The 9936-nt window shown below is 38.0% G+C and overlaps 1 protein-coding gene across 4 annotated transcripts; it reads left to right on the top strand.

Moving 5' to 3' along the window:
- Positions 1-3816: 3816 nt before the first annotated feature.
- Positions 3817-9251, top strand: LOC135466141 (serine/arginine-rich splicing factor 4-like). 4 transcript variants are annotated; one of them, XM_064743508.1, is made up of 8 exons: positions 3817-3915; positions 4664-4806; positions 5007-5077; positions 5757-5864; positions 6359-6431; positions 8046-8119; positions 8391-8504; positions 8713-9251. In XM_064743508.1, the coding sequence occupies exons 2-8, from the start codon at positions 4684-4686 to the stop codon at positions 8960-8962; spliced, it is 813 nt and encodes a 270-aa protein (XP_064599578.1). In that variant the 5' UTR covers positions 3817-3915; positions 4664-4683; the 3' UTR covers positions 8963-9251. The 4 variants fall into 4 exon arrangements, with proteins under 4 accessions (XP_064599578.1, XP_064599579.1, XP_064599580.1 ...); XM_064743509.1 differs by having other exon boundaries at positions 6362-6431; XM_064743510.1 differs by lacking the exon at positions 5757-5864 and adding an exon at positions 5916-6014.
- Positions 9252-9936: the final 685 nt, after the last annotated feature.

The following is a 9936-nucleotide window of genomic DNA, read 5'->3' on the forward strand; positions in this document are numbered from 1 at the left end:
CTTATACTCAACAGAACAATTGGCCCATCCCTGGCTTGTAAACTTTAATTTGTAAAAAACAAAATCATTACTGTGTTCACGGCGTAAAGACAACTTTCCCAACTGAGACTATCCTTCTCGGGAAATTATATTGAACCTTGTAGTACACATCAACATCTAGGTGTAATCTTAAATACACAAGCGAATCGGAACACTCACATAGATACTTTAAGTTATCAATGTGTCGCGGTCTGATATATCGTCTTAGCCGCGCAAAATCTTGGAAAACATGCATACAAATTTCATCTGCCCAAGTTTAGAATTCCCAGACGTGGTCCGGGACAGTCTCCACCAACATTAAGTTGCTGCTATCGGATCTTTGCAAAAGGACTTACTCAGAACAGACTGCAACCAGATTGCTTTATGAAGAGTCCAGTTTTCTCAAACTAAGACAACGTCGTCGAATACACTGTCTGTTTTTCTTTCATAAAATTATCCACGATCAGTCAAATTCTTCTCTTCACCAGATCCTGTCCCAGACAGCCTCCTCGAGAAATCCGTACACCCTCCGTTCAGGTAATCCCCTAACTTCTTATACGTGTGCAAAACCGCAGCTTTCAGCAAATCATTCTTGCTCTCAACTACCAGAGACTGGAATACCTTACACGAATCGATCAAACAGATAACTGATCAGACTGAATTAAAAAAGTCAGACTCCGAACCTGGCATTATACAGGCAATAGACTTTTTAGTAGGCCTACATGTTTGTGTGGCTGACGAAATGGTTGCAGTAGCCTAAATGATGATTTGTTGAACAAATTTGTCTCTGATTCTCCTCGATGTAGCTGTGGCGCCATATACTCTCCGGCAGAGCAACAACCATATTGGCGCGGACTCGGCGACCATCAACAAAGTGATTTAAAAATTACATGTACTTATAATTAAATGTGACAAAAATTTGGGCTTAGGGTAATTGCATAAGATACTTGTTGTCATTTGTACCATGAATATGTATACAGTATAAGCCTTCGACTTAACGTGTACTTGTTAAACGCAATAAATGATGTTCAACAAAAAAAATACTTATTTTTGTTCGTAAATTACTATTTTTCCCCTGTTCACCACATTATTATGCGTTACTATTATCCCTACTATAGAACCCAGTGTGTGAGACAGTACTTAGGCCTATACTCATCCATACAGCGCTTAAATACATACCAGATTTACACACCACATGCTGTAACACAGACATAGAGACCTATATTAAAAATTCTTTCTCTGCTGTTTCAGCTAGTATTGTTATAGGCCTAAATGTAGATGATAAATCAATTTGCCCAATAGCTGTATATGTAACATATACACTACGTACTGTTTTCGACCGTGGCTGTTTCATATTAAAACGACCGTTTTAATATGAAGTTGTGCACACAAAGGTGATATTTCGCGGATTTTTGATTGGTGTAAGCGACGACCAGTCCCAGGTTGAAACTCCATGAGTCTCCACAGTGAAGTCCCAGTTACGTGCTGCATCGATTGGTACTATATATATATTTGCGTTTCGTCAATGTTTTTTTTTCAATTGAGATGTATCTGAAAAATACGATCTTTTCATGATGTCTTTTTTGTAAATATTTAAGTAATTAAATAGAGGTTATATTTATTTAAAAACCATTTTTAAACACTCACGCAAGTATGTTTTAGACCCTGATGAGAATATAACTTAATCTCGACATCTGTAAATAATTTGCTTTATGTGAACTTTGTCGATTAATTAGGTATTTTTGAAATATATGCTTTGCGTATTTCTTAGCGATACCATTTGATAAATTTTAAAATGTTGTTTGAAATATATTGTTTATTTCCTAGTACCGGTAGTTTTTTTTAAAACATTTGCATTCATTATAAGATATACTAAAAAAACCCACATATGCTTTTAATTACCTTCGATTAAATAAAATCCATGCATGTACTTGTATGGTAGTATAACGCATAATACTCAGTATACTTATTTATCAGCTACTGTGGTACAGGTAGTTTATAATTATTTAGATTATGGTACAAGATTATCTTCATAACATTTTTAGTATGCCTTTAGTGTTAAGGAACGGCATGCATTAATTATCCAAGAAATTAGGTTCTTGAAATTTTTATCTTTTCCAAAGATAAAGAAATGATCTTAATGGCCTTAATCAAAATTCATCCTCAGATTCGTTTAGACATGTCAGTCAGATGGAAATGTCACTGCATGTGTGTGTGTGTAAGGGTGGGGTGAGGTGGGTTGGGGTGGGGTTGGGGGGCATATGGGTACTTGTGCAGCAAGTAATGGAAAGCAGAGATCGGATGAGCCACGTTACTGTTGGAGTGAGCATCTGTACAGCTTTTCGACATAGAGTCTAGACGTAGGGGGGTGGGAAGGGACATATTGGATACCTTTGTAGCAAATATTGAAAAAACTGAGCTACTTTACTGTCAGAGAGAAAATCTCCTTCCCCGATCATGCAACATCTACGTAGCTTTTCGACATAGAGCCTTCATGTACAGGTATGTCAGAATTAAGGAGGTATAAAGTTAAAGAAGAAGAAAACATAAAGATGAAGCCAAAGTCAGCTGAAAGAGCGTCAAAACTTATTTACAAATATAGTCTAACATTTTTTTGATGTTTTGCTCAGAAGAAAAGGTTATTTGAAAATATTTTTGTATGATGGGTATTTGGGCCCACCCTTTGGTTCTTATCGTCGTTGCATAATAATGTTCTAAATAAGGATGTGGTGCATGGCTAATACATTTATTTGAATGTAAATTTTATGTTTATATCTTAACATGTGCATTTTATCTGAATTATGATAATATTTATTAATATATAAAAATACAAATATGATCAAAATCCAGGCTGAACACATTTGTTAGCTGAAAAAAATCAAAATCTAGTATATCAATTAAATATGAAACACACATCTGAACTTATATGTAATGTTTATGTTTTCTCTAACTTTAACTTCCTGAATTAAGTGATATGCCACCTGGTACGCCTATATATGCATAACGAATGTCTTCAAGAAGAACATTTATATCACATAATACTAAGACATGCTTAAATTACTTATGGATTAACAATTTCTGCCTTTATTCGATGTGAGCTAAGCGATACCAAAAACAAATATACACTTTTTCCCGCGCAGTGGCAACTCTGGTCCTAGCTGGGCCATAGCTGGTGGTTGTATGTTCTCTTGTGCAATTCTGAGTAGATGGACACTACCTGATCAGTTTGTCCACAAATCGTCATCACCAAGGCAGGTATGAACAGTACACTGCATAGTTTTGGCCCGAATTACTTTAATTACCAATTTACTCAAAATGTATGCTTAAGGTTTTCGTTTTAATAACGTGATCAACACTCAACTTCTAAATCACGATGTATCAATCAAAAAATAAAAATAAGTTCATATCTGGCTATTAATTGTAAGTTTTATTTTTATATTTAGCGTGACAATCATATAGCTTGGAGAGATTGGAGCGTAAACAGATTACGGCTAATTGGTGATTGGTGGATTAATTAGTTGAAGGAATGAATAAGCCGATTCAGCAAAGGTGGCAAAGCAAGTGAACAGGGGAAAATGGTCCGTTATATATTAACATTTTGCATAAGACTGAAATGTAGAGAGATTATTTATTCAGTGAATGATATAACTATCCACACTTTCTATGCCCTGGGCTAGATATCTATAGCCTTTATAGTCTGATTGACCATTGGTAAATTGTATGTTGGTTGGTTCTCATCAGATCTTCCGGATGTCATTATAAATTACTATTGAGAAAGATACGAGTCTCAACCAATGAGAATTCTGAGCGAGTCTGGTCACGCACCCCTTACGTCGCCATTTTAAAGATTTGTGAGTAGAAGCCCACACTCATCGAAGGAGCAGTGCTATTTACATCGTAAGTATTGTAAGAGCTATTTTTGTGGGACAAATTATGTTGATAAACTTGTTAAGATGTGAAAAATATACTTCTTTAGTACAGATGTTCTTTGTGCGTCTTGTTTTAATGCCCAGAAAGGACTTGAGGTGCGTGTTTCGAAAATCTACGCCTCAATCGGGAAGTCCAATTTAGTTGAGCCCCCTGCGTCGGATCGGAGCGAATTTTTTAACATGCTGCCCTTCAGATGAAGTTTACGACTGGAAGATGAGTTACACTATCCCCAGGAAATTACCAAATAAAATGCTCAGTGGAAGTTAACAAAATTGCATATTCAGATGTTGCCGTATATTGATGTAAAATTTGTGGACTTGGCCGTTGGTCTGATCACGTGGCCGGAGTACCGACATCTCTTTTGTTAGAAACAGACATGTCCACGTACTTACGGTCGTTTTTTCGTTCAGGATTATTTATTTGTATATTTATATATACATTAACAGTGATATTTCGACCTCTTTAACTTTAAGGATGTGCAACATTTAAACCATAGTGAATTAGACTGAATTGGAGGTCGAGAGTATCTGTTTCGAATATTTTACGTAGGCCTACATGTACATCATGCGTTTCAGAGGCGTCACACAGAGATAAGTTTCTTCATATTGCAGACCGAAGCCTGTCCCATGGTGTTTGAAGTGATATTTTGGGAATATGTTACTATCATTTTTTTTTTTCTTTTTAACATTAATTTCTTTTATTTTTGTATTTGCAGGATCAGAATATTGACAAATCATGGGAACAAGAGTTTATATAGGTCGCATACCTTATCAGGCCAGAGAGAAAGATGTGGAAAGATTCTTCAGACATTACGGAAAGATCCGTGATTTGATGTTGAAAAATGGTTATGGGTTTGTGGTGAGTGTAATTCTGAATCCTTGAAATTGTTACAAATTAAACGTGAATCACAAAGTGTGGATGGTGAATTTCACAAGACCAGGAAATGGACCAAACATATTAAAGCTGTAGTGGTAACAAATGTCTTTTCCAGCAAAGTAATGTTCTTACAAAAAGAATATGCCGTAAATTTTCCAAATGATGCATTTGTATTTTTACAGGAGTTCGAAGATTACAGAGATGCTGATGATGCTGTGTACGAGTTAAATGGAAAAGAGTTGTGTGGGGAGAGGTAAGTTTGGCTGCAGATGGATAGACTGACAGCCACACCCAATTGAACCTTATGGTGCATAAGAGTATTGTTTTAAGAGAGGAGAAATAATTGTTTTAGATACTGATATTGTAAAAACTGGTCAGCTCTGTTGTGTTGAAATACATAGTGAAGCATCATGACTTTTTTTTGACAAGTACATATTTGTATAAGGGTAAAATCAGCAAAGCGTTTCCATAACAGCACATTTAACATGATTGTTTGGACATTTACAGTATAATATTAAATTACACGAGGTAATCTGTACAGGGTGGGGGATATTGCATCACACTATGAGCCAATTGCTTTTTTTAAGATGTTCTGCTGAGTTACTTTGTACATTGGGAAAAGTGCCTTGGGCAATATTGTTCAGATGCATAGAGCATTGCAGTTACACTGATGCAAGAGAAACCTATGTATTGTTGCCTAATACTTAAACAGTAAACTGATGACTACAGCTACGATACCATACTGCTGGTTGGGAAGATCAGCTTGATGTTTTACATAAGATATGGAAGAGCCTGGCTAGTGCTGTAGGTTTACCTTCACTGGAAGCTTTGAAGAGCCATTAACAGAACAGATAGGATAAAAAGAATGTAAGGGGTCTGACAACTTTCTGTGAGACCCTTTCACTTCCAAGTCCTTTTTCTTTTCTGTCCAGAGTGACCTTAGAACATGCCCGGGAGTCGCCCCGTGGGAGTCGCTATGGCTCGGATTATCGCTATGGCTCCAGTTATGGCTATCGCCGTCGAGCTTCACGGATAGACAAGTAAGGCACTGTCAAGGTTTTTTTGGTACATCCTTTATACTGTCCTTTCAGAGTGGTTGTGGAGCATGCCCGAGCCATGCGGCGTCGGGATGAACCAAGAAGAGACAGAGGGAGGTCCTATCCTCCACGCTACTCCTCAGGCAGAGACAAGTAAGACTGAAAAGACCATTTCCTGCACAGGCTATCCTTTATGATCAAGTTATGCGTCGCCCAGAAACCCATGCTTTGCATTAATACAAACTCATATATCAGTTTAACTTCTCCATAATTTGAGTAACTTGTTTCCTCACATATGAAGTTTGAAGTAAGAATTAGTCAAAAGTTCACAATTATTTTTAATGTTTCCATTTTATTTATGCTGAATAACTGAGCAATTCATTCCTAAGTGTCTTCTGCGTTTAACTTCTGCAGTTTGAAGATTTCATATTTATCAGGGTAAAAACATAATTCGGAGTTGTGTGCAATGTTTTCTTGTTTATGTTTGATGTTTCGAGTAGATACGGTCCACCAACGAGGACAGACAACCGGATCATTGTGGAGAACCTTTCATCCAGGGTTAGCTGGCAGGTAAGAGGAAGTTTTCTGTTAGTTCAAATTTATTTTACATTCAGTATAATGACAGAAGAATGAATGTGATTTGTGGCTTTTAACATTTTGCCAAAATAATAATGTGAGTGATTGGGTAATTGTTTTGACCCTATAAGACCTATTGCATACTGGACTTGAATGCCTTGTTCACCGACTTCTGCTGTGAAAACTGGCTGTGTGTTGAAGGCTTTTTCTTTTTCTTTTTTTTCTTTTTCTGTATGTTCTCCAATCTGTGACATATTTCACCAATGTTTTATTGGTCGTTCTATTTCATAACAGAGATTTTAATAACCAGCTTTTTGCAGCAGAAGTCGATCAGTGTTTTTACAGAAATGCTGAATGATGTTTGCCCGTTACATTTAGCTCTATGACTGGCTGATGAAAGGTGAGGTTGGGCCGGACTGATAAGGGCCTGACACTGTATATATGAGGGCACGGCCGCTTAATACTGGCTGAGGACAGGATGGGCAGCATTTCTGTGATGTCACTCGAGCTTAAATCCCTAACTTCCCTCAAGTTCAAAGCCTGATGTCTAAAGTTCACTCGGCGCTGTTGTACGGTCTTGAAGACCTGCCACAGTGATAAGAGCAGCCACCCTGAGAATGTTAAACGGTCACGGTTATCCAAGCCGAATCTCTGGCAGTTAGCCCTCCCTATTATGTGATGGAAGGCAGTCTGGCTGGGCAGGTAAATTGGATGAATGATGGGCCGGCTGATAGCATCAAGTCGATGGGCTCACTGATGTCTACTTCAGCTCTGTCTCGACTGCCAGATCGCAGGCAAAATCCCCCTGATTGTCTCCCCTGAGGGAAGGCCATTTCACTAATGACGTTGTCTAGCGCATTGCTCTTTGAGGTAATTCATTGCATGATTCAAGTTAAATGTTTTATGTATACTTCGTAGGTAGTAGTTATTCTTAGTTGTCAAATAATCACTATGGCATAAATAATATTATATAAACTCAGATTTTGGTGTCTGGCATTGGATGGCAAGTATGAGTTTCATAGTGCTAATGAAAGTTTTCTGATTAAAACCAAGAGAGGTATTAGAAATTTGAGTCTTTACAGATCTGACATGCTAAAACTGAGCTAACTATTTCATTTCAGTTAGGAAGATGAGAAGCTGCCAGGTTCTTTTATTTTTGTGTGTACATGTATTTTGAATGAGCTTGTGAAAGTGGTTCAAGTCACTTTACACTTGTTCTGGTGAGTGAAAGCATGATGATAGGTTGCTGTTGGCAAAGAGTGCACATTGGGTATTTCAGACTAATTTGATTGATAAGGTGGCTTGTGCTAGGAATAACTGGTCTTGTGATAAGTAGACAGCTTCTCTAGCACATTCCACTAAATTATGCGTCTTAGTCTTGAAGGCGGCCATATATCTTATCATAGGCCTTGGGTTTCAGGAGGAGGGGCTGGAGGTGCAGCTAGTTTAGTCATACAGGAGTTGTCTCCCATAGATTGGTATGAAGTGGCATATTCGGGGTGTTTGTTATGAAAAATGCTATAAAACTCTGCTGTGGGCAAGTCGTGTTAGATTAAATACAAGATGTTTGTATTTTGATGTTTTTTTTAATGCTTTGTTCTTCTAAAGGATTTGAAAGATTACATGAGGCAGGCTGGAGAAGTGACCTATGCTGATGCCCATAAACAACATCGGAATGAAGGGTAAGTGGCTTTCTTTTAAAGCTTTAACTGCCAAAATCTTTTCACTGTTCAGTTTAGTTAACTTAATGTTTAATAGTATTCCCATAATACACACTGGAAATTTGAGGAATCGGAAATTGGGAAAAAAAAAATGGCATCCACTGGTGCACCAAAATATCAGCACAGTTTAACATTTTTGAGGGCTTCAGGTAAAAGGTGGGTGCATATGTCCATCCATGCACTCTAAATTTCCGTAACTGGGAATTAAGATTGGATAACATTCATTTGACAGGATTGTTGAGTTTGCATCCTATACAGACATGAAAGCAGCCATAGAGAGGTTGGATGACACAGAGTTGCAAGGGAGGCGACTGCGGATTTATGAAGACAAACCAAGGAAGAGGAGGTTCGTAGTACTTTTGGTTATCTGCATGTTTGTCAGCTTTTTAATAAATTGGCTCATTCCAGCAAGGAATTTTATGTGAATGTTTTCAGTACTTTAATGCAGATTATACAATACATTTTTTTGTTGAAAGTTTGGCAAATTCTGTATATATATAGCAGAGCTTTCTACATTAAGAAGTGGTGTGAACATTTTCACTCGTCTGTTTCAGTCGCTCTCGATCTAGATCCAGGTCCAGAAGTCGGAGCCGATCTCGCAGGAGACATAGCAAGAGCAGATCTCGCAGCAAGAGTCGCAGCAGGAGCAGCAGCCGCAGTCGGAGCCGCAGCCCAGTGAAATCCCGCAGCAGAAGTCGCTCCAAGTCGGCGTCAAAGTCTCGATCCCCCTCACCGTCAGAAAACCCTGTCCAAGAGAAACAAGAAGAACGGCACTCTGGTGATGAGAATGGGGTAGATGACTGAGCTGGCCTTAACGAATAGTTATCCTTGTTGGGGTTGGGGAGGAAAGGGAGTGGGTGGGAACAATCATGGGAGTCACCTATATCATCTTATCGGAAACCATCAATTTTGTGTACATTGAACTTGATTGGCACCTTTGTGGAATACAAATTCAGTACATTTAGACTGTCACAACGCACTCTATTCCTATTGTGACCATACATTTACCATCGGCAGGCCTTTTTGATTTGCATACATTATGGTCTTTGTGTAAATATTTTAAACTGTTTAATAAATATTTTAGTGTCATTAATATGGGGTTACGGCTTCTTTCTATTCTTGCTCATGACTGCACAGCTACCCAGCGCAAGACTTGTCAAACAGGATGTGAAGGACACTGGTTTCCTGCATGTGTTGTCCACAAGGTTTTGGTGATGTTACTTTTCATGTAATACATAATTTCGCTGTACCTGAATTTTATGTGAGTGTTTTGATGTACCACTTCAAACCAACCTTTCTAATGGTGGCATATAGATTTAGTTTAATCTCAAATGTGTGGAAAACTTCTGACACAAGACTTGTTCATAAGCCTGTTTGAATATTGTACACAAGAAAAGGAATTTAAAAACAGTTATTCATAGCCTTGGTATTAATGATCACTGGGTCTTGGACCGTTGGACCAATTATTCTTTATTCTACCAATGTGTGGAATGATGTGCTGAGAGCGAGTCAATGGGCTGGTTGCGCGATTTTACTTTTATCGTTAGGCCACACACTTCCGAGGCAAATTTAGCTACTTTGACGTAATTCACGTGCTTTCATTGTTCCAAGTGATCGTTGGCTATGTTGTCTTTACCTACCATGGCAGCATATGTTTTTAACATGGTAATTACAATCAACTTGACCTGAAATCGCTTTGCGCAAGAGCCTTGGTTAGTAATCTTAAGAACAGTTGCCAAAAAGTAACTTTCCACACAAACAGTGAGTAGGTTAGGCCT

The sequence above is a fragment of the Liolophura sinensis genome, chromosome 6, assembly GCF_032854445.1.
Source record: "Liolophura sinensis isolate JHLJ2023 chromosome 6, CUHK_Ljap_v2, whole genome shotgun sequence".
Classification (NCBI taxonomy): Eukaryota; Metazoa; Mollusca; class Polyplacophora; order Chitonida; family Chitonidae; genus Liolophura; species Liolophura sinensis.

Coding starts and splice junctions, on each gene's coding strand:
- LOC135466141 (XM_064743508.1), top strand. CDS start 4,684: ATGGGAACAAGAGTTTATATAGGTCGCATACCTTATCAGGCCAGAGAG. Junction 4,807..5,006: donor AAAATGGTTATGGGTTTGTG/GTGAGTGTAATT, acceptor GTATTTTTACAG/GAGTTCGAAGATTACAGAGA. Junction 5,865..6,358: donor CGAGCTTCACGGATAGACAA/GTAAGGCACTGT, acceptor TGATGTTTCGAG/TAGATACGGTCCACCAACGA.